Genomic DNA, 19,307 nt, shown 5'->3' on the forward strand with positions numbered 1-19,307 from the left:
AAGCAAAAGCTATGAAATCGTATTATTTGAACGTTAGTAGACTAAATTCACAAAAAACAAATAAAAAATCTACGCAACATAGGCAAAAAATAATATTTTTTAATAAATTACCTGAAAGACTTTCTTAGTGCGCAGTTTCGCCGACATTTTTTCGCCAACTGTCAAACTCTGGGTTATTACACGCAAAATTTATTTTTCTACTAAAATTTGATCGACCTCCCAATAGCTTAGTAGTTTTTTTGTTGCAAAAATAGAATTAGACGGGGCGGTGGATTTTTTTAAAGTACTTGTCCGGTGGTACGGACAAATTCGAAATAAGGGTTAATACTAATCTCGGGAGTTTATTATCTATGTATGCTATAAATTAACCAAAGAGGTTGGTTTACATCCAACGAGAGACACTGGCCACACACGGTGTTCGAATTAAAAATTATTTCACGAGAAATTCAGAAAACTTTATTTAAACAACAGTTGTTTTTATGCGCAATTTCAGTCGCGGAAAATCATGTATTTCTAAAGGTATGTAGCTCATTTATTATACGAATGTATATACCATTTTACTGCAAAGTTTCATCCAAATATGTCGTGTATTTTTTCGTGAAAGAGTAACAAACATATTACATACACCTTCATGCATTTATAATACTTATTGGTAGTTACGATAACAGCTAACTAACAATAACATTTGTAAAAGTAGATTAAAGCAACAGTTCACGATACTCTACCAGTACAACATGACTCTACAATCTACATTAATAACTAGGTACGTTTTTTTCATTCAAAGTTCAAGTAAAACTATTCAAGCGAAAAAACAAACCAATATAATAATATATAGCAGGTAATAAAGCAAGTGGGTAGGTACTATTTTAATATATATCTCGAACTACGGCACTAAGGAAACAAAACAATTGCCTTTGTTTCAAATAACTGAGTGTTAGATTGCCTATTATATTATGTAAAGTGCAAAAGATTTACTTTGTGTATTAGGTATGTGTGTTGTAAGGTAGAACGGTGTATTAGATGAACTAAAATCCAAATTCCTATCGCGTTTAAATATTGTGTGCTTCCTATTAAATAAGGGGCAATAATTGTAAAGATTGATCTTGAATTGTTTTTGTTAATTATTTTTGGTACCTACCTAGGAAACAATACGTGTGTGCAAAGTTTTTTTTTTTTAATATGTCTGAGTTTTTCTTTCCAAACAAAATAATCATTCAATTGATCAAGTTTTTAGATAGGTAGTTGATAGAGATTAGAGCTTACCTATATATATTTTGAATATAATAATATATGATATTTTTTTCGTGATAGTTTTTCACAGTTTATATTATAAGTGCAAAAAATAGAAGCAGAATAAAAGCAGAACCTAGTAAGTATGTTCCCAGTTCTCATTTTGCAAATGTTAGACTTAAATCTTGATTAATTCTATTTTTTACCCTTGTTTTTATGAATATATCACATCTCTAGTCACTACAAAATGCTGCTGAATTAATTTCATTCCTATTTCTGAAGTAAGGGTGATTGCGATTTGTGAATCCTTAAATTTGCAATACAATACTTACGGGCTCGACGCCTTTACAAAATAATATATAAGTATAGGTAGGTCTTGGCACAGACTAATAATAATATACTACGTATACAAGTCTTGGTGAGGCATATTATACAAGAAGCTTATATCTAATACACTGGAGATTGAACTATGACCATTAACTTGTAACAAGAAAATATGACCATATTTTCTTGTTACAATTTCTTCTTCTTGGGCATATATCTGAATTTTTAATTTTTTGTACATTTTATATTTTCATATACTAGGATTATTTTTAATCTGTTGGCCTGTATGTGCCTGTCAGTTGAATGTCATTTTGCCGTCAAAGTCAAGTTATCTAAGCTGTCAAGCTTCCAATTTTGTACTTTATTTGAAAACTTTGTTTACTCAATAATTTAAATAAATATTAATGTACGGTTTTACATACACATATTCCAAGTAATAAATTGAAATATTTTACACAATAAGAGCAATAAGCGCAAGATTTAACAATACTCCGTAGCAAAACATACCTAGTTTACAATTTTGTATAATATTACGTATCGGTGAATCATATACGAAAGGTTTCCCCTGTGAGTTAGTGTGGAATACTTCAATTACTCATTTAAATTGCGTCTGTTTTACATAATGAACGTTCATGCTGTGAAAATGTGGAGAAACTTGAAAGTATTGTGGTCGAAAACAAACCGGTGGCACATAGGTTAGATTTTTAATTTAATTAGTAATAATTACGTAATTTCTCTTATAAGATGAATGAATAAAAATCAATTTAAACTTCATAATTACATAAAAAAAAATTCATTCATGATGAAAACTAACAAAGCGTGAATTTTTTTAAATTAAAAAATTATCTATGTTTAAAAATAAAATAGTTATTTAGAAATTAGTGTAACTCTTAATTAAACAACTGCTATACAAAAAATCCAATGCCTACAACTTACAATTAAGTAATCATATGTTTCAGCTCTATTCATATTTGCGGTAGCAGAATTAAATCTGATACCAGGAGGGCAGGTTGGCTTCCAATGCAATGATCCAGCCCTTTCACACCCCTACACAGGGGACACAGTCAATTGGAAGTGGTTGATGGTCACTACAATATTTTTACCTTTGGCTGTGGTATGTATGAAAAAAAAATTATTACCTATGTAGGTGAAACCTATGTAGGTGAACTGTCAACTGTCAACACGCGCAATTGTGCTGTTGGAGATTTACATAATTATATGTGTTTAAACTTTGATATTTTATGTGTGAACATTATTATAAGTGACTCTTACCAGTGATAATCCTGTGACATTATTAGTAGTGCATAGTGTTCAGTGTTTATCCAGAAAAACTGTGATTAAAATCAAAATCGTGACATTCCGTTTTTTCAAAGTTTTTCCACTACCCTCATATTTTTCGATAATTATTTTATCCATAATGTCATAATGTCACTTGACGTTTGGAAAATTAATCATTAGTGTTGCCATATAATAAATTTAAATTTGCCATGAATGGAAAAAATAGTAGTAATTTTACTGGAGCTAAAAATCAAGCTCCTGGCCAACAAGATAAGAATTCAACTCAAAGTACAATATCACCTAAGAAACCAGTGCGTGGTAATATTACCAATAATAAGAAAACCCTAGCTCAACAAGTATTTCACCCATCTCTTTTTAATAGACAGAGATCTATTTCACTTACGGATTCGGTATCAAAAGAATGCGCAGGAACATCGTCTACCTTACTAAGTTCAGAGCTACATTCAAACACCGCAGAAATGCCTGGTCCAGAGTCTGAATCGCTTACCTCTGAAAAGCAGCCACCGGCTTGGCAACGCGTCCCTTGGAGCAAAAAACGAAAAGTTTCTGAGCTATCACCACCCGGACCTTCAACTCAAGTTGGAAATAGGTTTGCTAACCTACCCATCGATCTCACTGAAGATGAGAATAATGCGCCAATTCCAGTGAGCAAGCCTCCCCCCATAATTCTCTATGGCATTGAGGATCTTAATGAGCTCACAAAACTTATAAGTTCAACTGTAAGTCGATCTGAGTTTAACTACAGAATAGTAAACAAAAACATCATTAGAGTAATGATGAATACTATAGAAAGCTACAAGAAAGTTATTTCGGTTATACGAGAAAACGGTTTAATCGGCCATACATTCACACCTAAAGATTCCAAATGTTACCGTTTTATCATCAAAAATCTTCACCACAGCACACCGCACGAAGCTATTCGAGAAGCAGTTGAAGGTTCCAACAACAAAATTGTAGGTGAAATTATTAATGCTCGCTATGGCCCAGAGAAATTACCAACGTCTACTTTCTTTGTGTGTGTTGAACAAAGTATAAATAATCGCGAAATCAAGAATATTCAATATATCTACAACCAAAAAGTTAAGATAGAAGATCCACGTAAATCTAATTCCATTGTGCAATGCCAGAGATGCCAACAATATGGACACTCCAAAAATAATTGTATGCGTCCGTACAGATGCGTAAAATGTGGTGAAGGACACAAAACCTCAGAATGTATGAAGAAAGATAGATCAACACCGGCTAAGTGCGCTTTATGTTCTTGTAATCACCCGGCCAACTACAAAGGATGTGAGTATATAAAGAGATTTTAGCACGCCGTAATAAACCTCGGACTACAAGGACCAACCATAACAATATTACAGCTCCGCCCACTGCTAGCCTCAATAATGTGCCAACCCCAAACGAAATGCATCAGAGAACTTATGCCTCAGTTGTTTCTGGAGAAAGATATAATAGTAATCAAGAGCTAAGGCAGGACACCCAGGAACAAAACAACAAGTTAGAACATATCCTAATAAAACAAAGTGAAAAGCTAGATATTCTCATTCAACAAATAGGCTCCCTGGTGAGTCTTATCTCTACCCTCATTTCAAAAATTACAAAATGACTTCTCTTACTATAGCTGCCTGGAACATCAACGGCATTACTCCCAACACAAATGAACTAGAAATATTTCTTAAAGAAAACAGGATTGACGTCTGTCTTATCTCTGAGTCACATACAACAGAAAGAAGTCAAATATGCATACCTGGTTTTTGTGTTTATTTTACTTCTCATCCCGATGGCGTTGCACATGGTGGTTCTGCAGTTGTCGTAAAAAATAGTGTAAAACATTGTCTATTGGAACCTTTTCCTGCAAAACACCTGCAGGCTACAACTGTAAGAGTAGAAGACCGTCTCGGTGCTATTAATATCTCTGCTGTCTACTGTCCGCCTAAACATAGGATTAGTGATGATATGTTCACCTCGTATTTTCGCACTCTTGGTAAAAGGTTTATATCAGGAGGAGACTGGAACGCGAAACACACACATTGGGGCTCTCGGCTTACGTTAACCAGGGGACGCGAACTTAAAAAATCTGTGGACATTAATCATCTAACAACATTGTCAACAGGAGAACCCACGTACTGGCCCACGGACAATAACAAAATTCCGGATCTTCTCGACTTCTTCATCATAAAAAATATCTGTCCAAAATACACTCAAATCGAATCCAGTCTTGACGGATCTTCAGACCACACTCCAATTATATTAAGACTTAGTATAGGTATTATAAATCGCATTACAAATAACGACACGCTTTTCAATCATAAAACAAATTGTGTGAACTTCAGACAATACCTTGAAGAAAATATCACACTAAAACTTCAAATGAAGTCGGCAGATGAAGTAGATAATGCTTGTCTTTATATTACAAACCTCATTCAAGTGGCTGCATGGATAAGTACTCCTGAACTAAAACACAAAGCATATAATACTCCTACTCCTATTGAAATTCGTGAAAAAATTGCTGAGAAGAGACGACTTCGGAGAGTCTGGCAGACATCCAGAAATAGAACAGATAAAAGTCGCTTAAATCGTAAAAGAACCCCCACGAAAAGCTATCGTCTTCCTCACTATTCTCATAAATAGCTCTCTTAAAATATCGTACGTTCCTGCTCTTTGGAAAATATCGCAAATTGTAATGGTTCCCAAACCTGGCAAACCAGCTAATGAAACACAATCTTATCGTCCTATCAGCCTTACTCCGATCTTATCCAAGCTATGGGAAAGAGTAGTCCTGCATAGATTGAAAACAGAACTACAGCAAGTTCAGTTGATTCCAGATCATCAATATGGATTCCGAGACCAGCACTCCACGGTAGAACAGGTTCATCGCGTTTACCAAATTATTAGGGAATGTCTTGAAAATAAGGAATACTGCTCGGCCGCCTTCCTCGATGTCCAGCAAGCTTTTGATCGAGTGTGGCACAGGGGTCTACTTTGCAAGATCAAACTGTTTTTACCTCACTCCTATTACTTACTTATTGAATCTTACCTCAGCGAAAGGATGTTCCAGGTAAAGTTTCATGATGCCAGATCATCTCTCTTCGCTTGCTTAGCTGGTGTCCCTCAAGGATCTGTACTAGGCCCGGTCTTATACAATATTTTCACTAGCGACCTTCCCCAACACCCAGGGGTATCTATAGCAACATTTGCCGATGACGCCGCATTTCTAGTATGCAATCCAGATCGAGAGAAAGCTAGCTATATTCTTCAAAATCAGCTAAATAAAACCCAAGATTGGCTAGATAAGTGGCGCATAAGAGCAAGTGCGCCTAAATCACATCACATCACATTTGCACTTAGACATGGTCTCTGCCCGCCTGTCCATTTGGGCCAAGAAACTCTACCACAGTCTAATTGCGTGAAGTACCTCGGCTTCTACTTGGATCGTAGGCTCACCTGGAAAGATCATATAAAGAAGAAGAAGACAGAAGTTAACTTCCGCTTCAAAAACTTACTTTGGCTCTTGGGTAGACAATCCACACTTTCTCTAAGCAATAAACTTAGAGTGTACTGCGCAGTAATAAAACCTATTTGGACATATGGTATTCAACTCTGGGCCTCCGCTAGCGAATCCAACCTAATGTGCATGCAAAGGGTGCAAAACAAAATCCTAAGAGTGCTCACAGCAGCTCCATGGTTCACTCGCAACTCTGAAATTCATGAGTACTTAGAAATGCCTACAATTAAGGAGGAAGCTACAAAATACCTCAAGAAGCATAAGCAAAGACTTGTAATGCATCCTAATCCGCTCTCCCAGCAATTGCTGAAACTAAAGCCCAGGAAACGTCTGAAAAGAGCTAATGTTGATGTTGAGCTACGTTAGAAAGGGGAATTAGGGCACTGGTTCTGGTTCTCAAATCGCCAAATCATTCTGTCCAAATATCTGCTCATAGTCCGTTGACTGATCGCAGATGTCAATAATAAAAAAAAAAAAAAAAAAAAAAAAAAATGTAGGTGAAATTTTCTAGTAAGGTTTAAGTTATAAGATTATTTTAATAATTATGCACTAGCACAGAGAAGTCAAATTTCTTTCTTTCTTTCTTTCAAATTATCAATTTGTTTCTTGAATTTGTAATTTCTAAACTTTATTTTGTGAAAATATTGGTATTTTTAGAATATTTTAAAGATTATAGTATGGTAAACACTTTAAAAACATAATTAAAATCAGTTGTTAAGACAAATAACTTTAAATATTTTTATTTCTATGCCTCATGCAAATTTACTTCAATAAATAATAAATATTGTATTCTATCTTTCAGTTACTACTAGTTGAAAGAAAACAGTGTCCTGAAGACACAGCCAAACGCCAGGCTTTATTCTGGTACAGGGAATATTTATTTGGATTCCTGTTGAACCTCACAATAGTACAAACTTTGAAGCTAATAGTTGGATCTCCGAGACCTCACTTCTTTGATACTTGTGGACCTCAAGAAGCTACGACTTGTGTTGAGTAAGTTCTACTACTAATTAGCTGCTCCTCTAAAAATAATACTACATAGTTGTGAATTTCTTTTCAAAATTTAATCAAATATTTAATTTTATAATACAATTAGAAACCAACAAGCTTAAAATAATTAAAATAGGTTCAAATTTTCTTGAATAAATAAGTTATACAAAAAAAAATAAAATCTTAAATAATTAACTTAAAAATGATTACAAACAAAAATCAGACTACTTTGTCGTTTTTGTTATAAGTGGTGTAACAAATACAACTTTAATTTACATCCGGGCTATAATAGTCACGCATATACGTAATTATTGTTTAATGATGATAAAGATCTCGAAATTAATCCCTAGGAAACAAGAAGACAGTGATAAAATAGTTTAAAATAGTGATAGTGACAAAAAACTTGCAAGTCATTCAGTGTATCTGTTTGTAATATCAATGAGTCATCAAAGTTAATCTCATTATATGTAATTGAAAATTATGTTAAAAAATAAATTTGGTTTTTCACACACATTACATTGCACAGAATTATTAGACTATGTGCAAAATTTCAAAAGTATTCTGATTTGATTATACCACATCTAATTAAATTAGAGTGACCTCCAAACAAACTAAAAATTAATGAATTCTAGTCTTGAAAAGCCTTTTATGGACTAGCTGCGTTTCGCGGTTTCACCCGCGTGGTCGCTGGTGGGTCTGTATATAGCCTATAAGCCTTTGTGGATAAATGGGCTATCCAACACTGAAAGAATTTTTCAAGTAGGACCAGTAGTTCTTCAGATTAGCTTATTATTAGTATAGATAAAGCAAAGAATACATTTTATCATTTTTTATATAAAGTGAGGAGTCTAATTTCCACAACCACAAAGACCACAAGAAATACCTTCAATTATATATTTATCAAGTCACAAATCTTAGCTGACTTTGAAGAAAAAGTTATCAAATATGATACTAGCTAGAGCTGTGCCCCGCGATTTTAGCCGCATTGCTCCACTCCTATTGGTCTTAGCGTGAAAATATATCCTATAGCCTTCCTCGATAAATGGGACTAACAAGGAAATAATTTTTCAAATCAGACCAAGTAGTTCCTGAGACTAGCGCGTTCAGACAAACAAACTCTTCAGCTTATAATACAAGTATAGATAATAATAGACCACAACATGAAAAAGTTGCAGCAATTTATCTAGCCATTAATCTTTTAAGCTTAAGTAACATCAAGGAAAGAAAATGTAATCATTATTTATACAAATGTAAAAAAAATCCCTCTTTAATGTCAAAAAACCCAGGTGATTTAAGTAGGTCTTTCTTTAATAAAATGTGAGTCAAACAGGAAAATATATTGACGATTTATGTAGCATTGCTAGTCATTGACATGCAGGTAGAATATATGAGTATTACTTTTATGGCAAAGTAAATATACTCATATATATTCTAGCATGCACTTTATCTCCGTTTTAACATTTAAGATAATATATCTAGAGTCATTGTAGTTAACTGTTAAGTACCATTTAAACAATGGGTATTCCCTGTCATATTTTTTTTACTTCCCAGGTCAGATTACGTACCAAGCTACACATGTACCAAGGCCCATTGGTTGAAGCAGTCAAATAAAAGCTTCCCGTCTGGTCACACTTCGCTCGCGATCCACGCGGGAGTGTTTATCGCGGTTAGTTAGAATTGTGACGTCATTTATTTAATGAATGATTTTTTTTTCTAATATTTTTTTGTATGTAACATAAACTTTTATAGTATTGTAATTAAAATAAATGATAAGTTTTTAATAGAATAGGAAATGGGATACTTTAGGCGATATGGCAAAAACAAGCGAGTTCGAATCCCGCCTATTGATTGCTATTTTTCTGTTTTATATTTTTTATTATTTTTTGCATGGCTTTTTTGTGGTGGTACAATGCATACTGCATATTATAAAATAAAACATATCTAGTGAATGTTTTGCCATGTTCTTATTATGCTTTGACGTAGAAGTTATTTTGCTATAATTTTGTGATAATACATAACTACTAACTATACATAAAGATTGATTTTTTGATGATTTTTTTTTCCATTTTCCAGTATTACCTATACAAAAGGGGCCAATCCCTCCCCGGTCGCATGACACGCACGATACAGTGTGTAGTTATAGCAGCCGCTATAGTGTGCAGTGTGTCCCGAGTGTGGGACCGGCGGCACCACTGGTGGGACGTGCTCGCTGGTGCAGTACTAGCGGCACCAGTTCTGGTGTATACAGTAAGTAATGTTGATACAGGGTTTGTATAGCCGCCGCTATAGTGTGTAGTGTGTCCCGAGTGTAGCGGGTTGTGTCCCGGAATAGCTTTGCCTCCTTTTAAGTTAATAAATGATATGAAAAAATTGAATCTTTCATCAATCAAGTTATTAAAAATACAATTTTTTTGCGTAGTTTTAAAGATGCATGTATGGGGACAGACAGACAGCGAGCTGTGTTTTATACTGTGTTATGGTGTAGTTAATGACCGCCTCCTTGGTACAGTGGTTGACGCGTGAGCGTAGAACCGAGGGGTTCTGGGTTCGATTCCCGGTGGAGACGAAGAAAAAAAAATGTCTCGCTCTGGCAGGACACAGAAGGCTGATCACCTACTTGTCCCTAAAGAAAATCGATCAGTGAAACAGATGTATAATGCATCTGCCCCTTACCCCACTTGGGGACATGGGACTTCACTTTTTTTTATGGTGTAGTTAAAATAATTACTATAGTAAAAACACTCTGAAACTCATGAAATTAATGTCTCGTTGATAAGTGTACAAAGTTTGAATTAAATCTGTCCCTTTTAAGTGGGTTAAAATCGAGTTTAAACCCTCGTCTGTCGGAACACAGATCTGAGCCAAAAATTTTGTACCCGTTGTCTGTCGTGGCACAGATCTGTGCCAAATCATCTCCGGTTGGAAATTAGCTCATTGTAACGCAAATATAGTTCAAATCTGCATAAACGACTATTTAGTTGATAGCTTATGAATTACTGAATATTTAAAGTCCATCACTTAATAATTTGACCGATAAATATTCGAAATATAACAGTAATTATGTCATACTTTAGTCGAGTAACTTTTAAATTTTAAAGTTTTAAAAAATGTAAAATTTTGCGGAAAGTTGATAAACGGTAAGTATTTATTGTTCTTTTTATTATTATTCACTATATATCCTAATGTTTATGTGCCGAAATAATGAAAATTACCAATAATTATACCACAAATAATGGCTCCAAATATGTATCTACCATTTCACTGTACGTTGCTTAATTTTTGACCCCTGGTTAATCGTATTTTATTTTTAATATTTTATTTGTTTTTTACATCATTTTACAAGAAATTTTATGAAGATTTTTATAATATAATTCAAAATTTGATACTGTGTTCCATTTTAAAGATATTTCGTTTTCAATTCAGAACCGACAATAATTTCCCCATAAAATTCGCGTACAGGATGTTCGCATATTGTATGAAATTGAAAAATTTAATTGTTCGTCTTCATACATATGTTTTGTTTATATTGATGGGTATCGTTTTTGTGGTATTTATTGTCCTCAGGTTTAATACGATATAATCAACTATACAAATTATAGTCCGTAACCTCTATGGAATTCCTTTAATTTTAGTATATTATGGTTAAAAGTGTATATTATATGCTGGAAAAATAGTAAAAAAAACCTACATCGGGAACAATGGTTTTCACTATGACCTATATATAGGACAAAGTGACTATGTTACTATGTAATTTGTGTAGGACAAACTGGAAAAGAAATTTAACACATTAATTGTACAACATATTCTTACCTTAATACAAATGCAACATATTATTTTTTATTGGGGAACCATATGTTTCTGAAAAAATAAAAAACCGGCCAAGTGCGAGTCGGACTCGCGCACCGAGGGCTTCGTACAAACTTATTTTTTTAATTATGCTGTAGGTATCTTTTAATTCATATTTTAGAATTCTTTATCTGTGCTATAAGACGTTGCTATTGTTAGTTTTTATAACCTTGCAAATGTCGAAAATTACGAAAATTTGCAGCATAAACGGTTGTATCTTTTGATTGCGTTGGCATATATTATGTTTGATTCTGTTTTTATTTTGTTTTTCTGTCGTCTCACAATTTCAAAATGAACGACAACACGGGAGTTGTCATTTTTGAAACCCAGATAGTCCAAAGATGTTTTTACACATATTTTGGGGTTATTTCTTTAAAACTGGAAGAATGTTTTTTTATAGTTTTGAACCTCAATACGATTCGCGCTTCAAGGACTCCGAACAAACCTACTTTTTATTATGTTTTAACTTCTAGTGTTTTTAGTGAATTTTTCTTTATCTGTGCTGTAAAACCTTGCTTTTAACCAAGTCCACTTAACTTTTGACCCGTAGGTTTTGATTCCCTTGCTAGTAGTTGCGGTTTTCAGAATATGCCGCATATGAATATTATTTCTTCTGATTGCGTCTTAAATCTTATATCTCCATACCAATTTGCATGAAATTTGGTATGACCTAGCGCAGATTGAAGAATAATTTCGAAAAACATAAAATTTCTGAGTTACAACATAATAAAAATGTTGTGTGGTTTTATGAAACCACGGTAAAAGTGAAACTGTTCGAACGGTTCCGAACACTGCCTTATACCTACTCGGCAGCCGACCGTCACGCGACATGCGCTACACAGACCAAAAAGTTTGAGACGATGTAATAAAAGTTTCACTTTAAAAATGGTTTGTTCGGAGCCCACGGTGTGCGAGTCCGACTCTCACTTGGCTGGTTTTTTATTCTTATGTACTATATGTAGTACATTCGTAGGCCGAATGTTAAAGCTGATGTAGATCGCTGTCTGAAGATTATTTTTATTTGCATTCATGACTTTAAATAGCCTTGGAACATTACTTATTTAATAAAACGAATTAAATGCATCATTTGCAGTACGCCTGCAAATATAAATCTACCCTCTCATTTTGTAAATGACTAGCGATAACAATTATTGTATTTTTGCCTTTTGGTGTCAAAACTGCTTCTATTACCCAGAAGAAGAATGCAATTTTTCTATTTGAAGATATCACATTGCTGTTTAAACTACATAATCTATACTTATAATAAATCTGTAGAGAGGCCAATTCTGTACATGAAATATATTTAAAAAAAAACTATGAAGGGGTGATAAGGGATCGCTACTGATGCCAAAAATGCAATCAGTAAAATTTTTGTCTGTCTGTCTGTCTGTCTGTCTGTCTGTATATTCGTTATAGAAACAAAAACTACACGACGGATTTTAACCAAATTTGGCACAATTATTCTTCATACTCCTGGGCAGGTTATAGTAAAAGAATCATGTAAATCGGTGTAGAAACACCAAAGTTATACATGAAATACGCTATAAGTCATCGCGCGTGAATACAGAATCATGCTGCCATAAGGATTATTTTTGTGTATCAGTTGCCGCGTTCGACGCGCTTCGCGGCGGGAGCTATAAAAAGGCGGCGGGTGTGCACCCGTTTCGCGTTGTCATGGCATCACGTGTGAACGGCTGAACCGATTTCGATAATTCTTTTCTATTATATTCCTTGAAGTACGAGGATGGTTTTTATGTAGAGAAAACGTAAATATGTACCACGGGCGAAGCCGGGGCGGACCGCTAGTCAATAATAACTTATTTGTTAGGTAGCCCTAAAATAAACTTCCGTCTTGATATTTTAATTTTCTTTCGAAAATAAAAATTTGTATTTGATAGAATAACCTTTTCTGATTCGTAAGCATTTGAGTATCAATAAAAGAGAATTCAAATGGATCCAAACAACGATTCTTATGCCAATGGAAGACAAGACACTCCAAGGCTTACTTTAACAATAGGACGTAACAGTATTTGAAATCAAGAAATATAACTCTGTATATTTTGTCAAATGAACAGATAATAATACTAACACGATTAGTGTTTGGGAATTTACAGCTTTTAATTCCTGATACCAGGATTCTTCATTCTTACTTTATTCCAATTTCTACACATAACACGTCTTACTTTATTCCAATCAAAATATTTTTTAAGTTTCATGCTGTTTGTGTACTATGGACTCCCTAAACTACTGAACCGATTTTAATACAATTTTACCGATTAGTTTATATCTTAATTACAATATGCTTGGAAATACTGCATGTATTGAAGTACAACTAGATTGGATAGCGTTCATCACTTTCCTGATCACATTCAAGTGGAACCTCGTGGTAATAAATCGTCGTCTCGAGGCGGTCGTTGTGTCCGAACTCCGATGTATAAGAAAAAATGAACAGAAGTTAACGTTATTTATGCTAAGTTGCAAATATTCCTATTTATTGGCCAATGTTGGCGTCAACACCACACATTACAACCACATGAGTATATAAATAGTACAGACACAAAGCTTCATAAGAATTTTTTTTCTGTCAGTTAAGTAAAATTTATTTAAGTAAATAAAACATTTAGATGTATGTCGGCGCAACGACGAAAAACGACTACCCTCAAACTACTAAATAATTATAACTAGCTAAAGTTTACTTTGACCTTTTTAAATAAGTGGTTGATTCATTAATCAACCACTAATGAAATAATTAAATTAACGAAATAATTAATGTTTGTTAAAACTGATGAAAATTCATTGTAAAAATTCGAGTGGCAACACTCAAACTAAAGGCCGCTGCATACGTGACGGGATTTTACCCGGACGGGACGTGACGGGAAGTTTTGGAAACATCGTTGCATACAAAATGTATCCAAATACGTATATGTCACGGGAACATCGACGGGACGGGAACGTGGACGGGAAAAATATCGTCGCCGACGATGTTTAGCACGTCCCCGTCCCGTCCCGTCCCGCACGTGCCCCGTCCCGTCCGTGATTTCGCTACGTATGCACAGTCGCTCCGTTCGTGCCGGAGAGATTAATAGTGACGCCTTCCAAGTATCGAAAATGGACGACGAAAAACTGATCGAATGTGTACGCTCTTATCCAGCGTTGTATAATTTAGCGAACCCACAATATTTAAATACAAAATATGGCAATTTTACGCCATAAATAATTTTTATAAAAATTATTTATGGCGTAAAATTGCTGTGAAATTGTCATACAGTGAAAACGGTAAGTGTTATTTAATGAATATATTGTGGTATTCCTAACTATACTTAGTCCTTTTCACGATGATTCCTGACTCCTGTGACACTTCATCGTGTTCTGAATTACTTATTTTATGTTTAAAATGCCAAAATAATTTTAGTGCATAATATTTTTGCTTTATGGCGGCATTATTACCAAAAATATAAAAATGAAACATCTTAAGCTTATAAATCAAAAACAGTATTGTTTAGTTTAAATTCAAATTCAAATTTCTTTATTTGCAGAATGTAGATTACAAAGATGTTAATGTTTTCTTGACGGTCGTAGCTTCTTCGTCATCTAGAGCAATAGCAATTAAAGCCAATTCTTGAATTGAAAAATCCATCTTTCGTTGTTCACAACACTAGCACGTTAGATCAGAATCACGTCACGGTGCGTATGCGTTTGCTCCACGTTCCCGTTGTGAACGAGGCAATCACGTGCCCGTCCCGCTCACGTCCCGTCCGAGGTATTTTCCCGTCACGTATGCAGCGGCCTTAATTCTTGTGAGTCATGGTTCACTTTAAAATTATAAACAGACGTTCGAACTGGTGCGACCGGACCACCGTACTCGTGCGGTGCGATCGACTCGCCACACGACCGCACCGCACCTAGGGTTGCCAGTATTTGATTTAAGGGTTAACAGCATCAAAAATACGAGTTTTAGTTATTTTTTACGGGAGATAATTAAAACAGCAATGTTAAATAGAGAAAATTTATTTTTGGCATTTATATTTGCTGTTGGAAGAAACAGCTTTTAATAGCTCTTCATTTTCTAAAGCGAATGTATAAAAATCTTTGCACGATAATTTAAAATTACAATTAATTTGCAGCTTCGCCTTTACAGTTTCAATATTCTATCGGTTTCGGCTATCCGTCCAGGCATTGCCGCACAAAGAAAATATTCTTTGTTTAAAAATTACGATTAAATTTACGATTTTTAAAAAAACATTTAAAATATTGGAATTTTCGCGGCAAACTGAGCTAAATAAATTCGTATAAAAAATAGATACACTAGCGACTAGATAATTTATTACGTTGCTAATATATGAAGTGATTAAAGGCGCAAATTATTCCTTTTTGAAATTTTCGATATTGTCGATAGAGGCGAAAGTATTGTAATTTTTACTGATTTTCGTTTTTATTTTTTTATATTATGTATATGCAGGCGTTAGTAGAAGCTCTGTTTAGTACCAAAAGAAATCTTGAACTGAGTTCTACATGTGACAAAAATACCACATTCTAGCCACGAAGTTATTACGAGATATAGATTTTCAAAGAATGTCAGGGTTGTCCCTAGTAAACAAAATTATATATATCATCTATCTATTACCAAGTTTTTGTTTATGTTTTAGTCGTTAGTTATAGTCGATATTTCAATATATTATTATATGTAGGTACATAATCTTTATATGTAATAAATTAACTGAACAAAAAAAATATCTTAGATTTATAAGACAATTCAATAATATCAAATTAATACAAATTAATCTCCTTTTTTTGTGAATATTTCGAGCATTGATCATAGTAATCTCATTAAAAGTCAAACCGAATTCCTTGAAAATCTATTTCTCGTAATAAATTCGTGGTTAGAATGTTGTATTTTTTTAACATGTAGACCTCAGTTCAAGGCTTCTTTTGGTACAAGTACTAGTACAAGTTACAACCATTGAAAAGAAGAAAACGAAGAGAAAAGAATGGGCAAAATTATATTTAAAAGACAGGGATTCATTCAGACATATGCAGTCATATCATAAATCTTTGTAGAGTTCTAAAATTTATATTATTAATCTTTTTTCAGTATTAGCCACGTCATCCGACGCCATCGCCATTGATAACGATCGACCGACGTCCGTTTTGTTTGGCGGTAGAACTATGACTAAAGCTGTAATAAGTATATAGTCTATGACTAATGCGCTGTCCGGTGCGATCGCCCGTCCACACGCGCGAATTTGGTACGGTCCGCACCAAGTTCGGATGAAAAAACCATCGAACCAACCGTACCGTCAATAATAATAATTATGTCCGGCGGACCACTGTACACACGATCGAATATGGTCCGGAGCGCACCAAGGTCACGGTGCGGTCCGTACCAAATTCGAACGTCTGTTTATAACTTAAATGCGATCGCCCGACGGCACAGAGCACATTCACTCGCCGGCCGTTGGAGCGTTCGGAGCTCTCTCTATAATTTCGACGTAGATAAAAAAAGGCAGTAAAATACCTACGGGCGTTCTACTCCGAGTATGAGCGTCTGCTCTGATGATGTTGACGTCAGAATTGCTGACGTCACTCTTTTTAAAAACAGCCTTTGGGCCCCTTCTTCCGTCATCAGAAGTTGGATAGAATTCAAGCTCTCAATTTTTAAATGTTAACGTTTACGTAGTTTTGTAACGGCATACTGGCGTTTGTGTTTTTTCGTGCGTTGTGTAAAGTAAAAGTTTGTTACGTGGATTATTGTAACGGGAGTGTAGTTCATCGAAGGAATTGTGTGTGTTATCTGAGCTGCACCTCTCTTTGTGATAAGCATAAATCTACGAGAACCTCCGAGAAATCTACGAGAACCTCCGAGAAATCTACGAGAACCTTCGAGAATCTGCCTATATCACAAATGAGTACGTGTTGATCACATGATACGCGAACGGACTGTGTCTGTCATGTGGAGTGTTCAGTATTCTGAAAGGTCAGTGTGGCCGAGGCAGTGTGTTTTTGAAATCCCGAGATGAACTACCGTAGTGTTGTAATACGAGAAAAGGCGTACGAGGACGTACGATTGTCAGTATGGCCGTGTTAGACTTAAAATCTACGAGAACCTTCGAGAAACTACGAGACCCTCCGAGAAATCTACGAGAACCTTCGAGACTTCTTCTTTGTCGATTCACTCTTGGCAGAGTGGTCGTGGTCACGTTGAGACATCCACATTGGTAGTGGAGGCGGACACAGCTTTCCGCACGATCTCCCGCCATGTCTTCCTGTTACTAGACTGTCTGGTGCAGTCTGATACACAAATTCCTATAGCAGATTTCACTTGGTCAGTCCAGCGCATTAGTGACCTGCTTTTACAACGAGACATTTACAACGAGGCTGGTGCAGAGCGCGCACCGCCTGTCAGTATGGCCGTGTCGGCGCAACGACGAAAAACGACTACCCTCAAACTACTAAATAATTATAACTAGCTAAAGTTTACTTTGACCTTTTTAAATAAGTGGTTGATTCATTAATCAACCACTAATGAAATAATTAACCCGTGACACGTTCTACGCACAATATTTGTGTCGTAACGCAAATTGTACTGTAGTGTACTGCGCACAAACTCTGTGCCTAACGCGGCCCGTGACATTGAAGGCCATCTGTAGTGAATTACAAGTGAATGTTTCCAGTATAAAAAATATTTCTCTATGCCTTAAACATTTATAATTCGAATCGACACGACTCCGAGACAGGCAATAGAGACCAAAACCACAAAATAAAAAAAAAAAAGTGAATCATTGATTGAGTTGCGTCATCGGCCATAGTTTGTGACATTTGTCTTGTTCAACGAATATTTGGATTGTGAATTATGCCGAGAGGAATAATTAGATGAGTGATAATTGAGACGTATATTACTGGAAATTTTACGTAGAATACGTTTATGATATTGGTTTTAGGGATATTTGAAGAATACTCAGTGAAAAAGTGTCTCAACTTTTCAGTGCGGAAGACGCAAAATGGCGCTTTTTTTCTTGTTTGTGAATAATGGAGATTTGTTATTATTCATAGTGAAATACGTTGTGTTAAATGTGTGAAAATATAAGTGAATGTATTTGGCAATCGTGTAGTGATATGAAAACGTGAATATGATCATTTGATGACTCAGCATTATCATGTAAGTGTTAGTATGTAAGCAATTAAAATTAAAACAAAAGAAAATCATTTTTTTATAATTTTATAGAAAAAATATATCGTCATGATTACATTTTTATGCTATAACTAGTTTCTTCCTCTTTCCAAAAATATATAATACATGGCATATAATTATAGAACAATAGGGTAAATAAAATTTTCAAACTCGGTAGTCATAAAAAAGCTAGATTTCGTGAACTCCCTTGACACTATCGGGATCGGTGCCGGCTGTGCGCCAGACGCGTGATAGGTTAAATTAACGAAATAATTAATGTTTGTTAAAACTGATGAAAATTCATTGTAAAAATTCGAGTGGCAACACTCAAACTAATTCTTGTGAGTCATGGTTCACTTTAAATGCGATCGCCCGACGGCACAGAGCACATTCACTCGCCGGCCGTTGGAGCGTTCGGAGCTCTCTCTATAATTTCGACGTAGATAAAAAAAGGCAGTAAAATACCTACGGGCGTTCTACTCCGAGTATGAGCGTCTGCTCTGATGATGTTGACGTCAGAATTGCTGACGTCACTCTTTTTAAAAACAGCCTTTGGGTCCTTCTTCCGTCATGTATAATAATTGTTTATTTATTTTGAATCTTTAAGTTTATTGATTTTTATCCTTAACATAAGCTGTATTTTATAAAAAATATTTAAAACTCGAATTTCCGAAATTTTTGATTTATAAGTTAAATGTAACGGTTTATAATTAAGTTATGGTACAATTAAATGTAGATTTCACTTTTGTACAGCTTAGACATTTTTCTGTATGGATACAGTGCCTTTCGATTTGTAGTTGGACAACATTTCATTTTATAGGTACTATATTATAATAATTAAGAGCATGAAAGAAAAAAAAGCATTTCTTCATAATGCTATTGTTACCACAAAAAATATTTTCTTAATCGCTAATTTTAAGAAAAAATAAATTAAAATTAAAA

General features: G+C 34.7%; 1 protein-coding gene across 2 annotated transcripts in view; it reads left to right on the forward strand.

Annotated features, from left to right (window-relative positions):
- The first annotated feature begins 1,908 nt into the window (after nt 1–1,908).
- LOC149481452 (phospholipid phosphatase homolog 1.2 homolog) overlaps nt 1,909–19,307 on the forward strand; it is a 28,058-nt gene continuing 10,659 nt past the window's right edge. Inside the window, exons 1-5 of one of the 2 annotated variants that reach the window (XM_089704898.1) lie at nt 1,909–2,249; nt 2,514–2,638; nt 7,164–7,354; nt 8,903–9,017; nt 9,425–9,598. In XM_089704898.1, coding sequence (XP_089561024.1) covers nt 2,177–2,249; nt 2,514–2,638; nt 7,164–7,354; nt 8,903–9,017; nt 9,425–9,598 — 678 coding nt within the window. In that variant the 5' untranslated portion in view covers nt 1,909–2,176. Of the gene's footprint in view, nt 2,250–2,513; nt 2,669–7,163; nt 7,355–8,902; nt 9,018–9,424; nt 9,599–19,307 lie in introns of both variants that reach the window. The other variant, XM_089704897.1, reaches the window with a different exon arrangement.

The sequence above is a fragment of the Colias philodice genome, chromosome 16, assembly GCF_061535455.1.
Source record: "Colias philodice isolate Cphi_HAF_F1 chromosome 16, ilColPhil1 Martin Lab GWU primary, whole genome shotgun sequence".
NCBI lineage: Eukaryota > Metazoa > Arthropoda > Insecta > Lepidoptera > Pieridae > Colias > Colias philodice.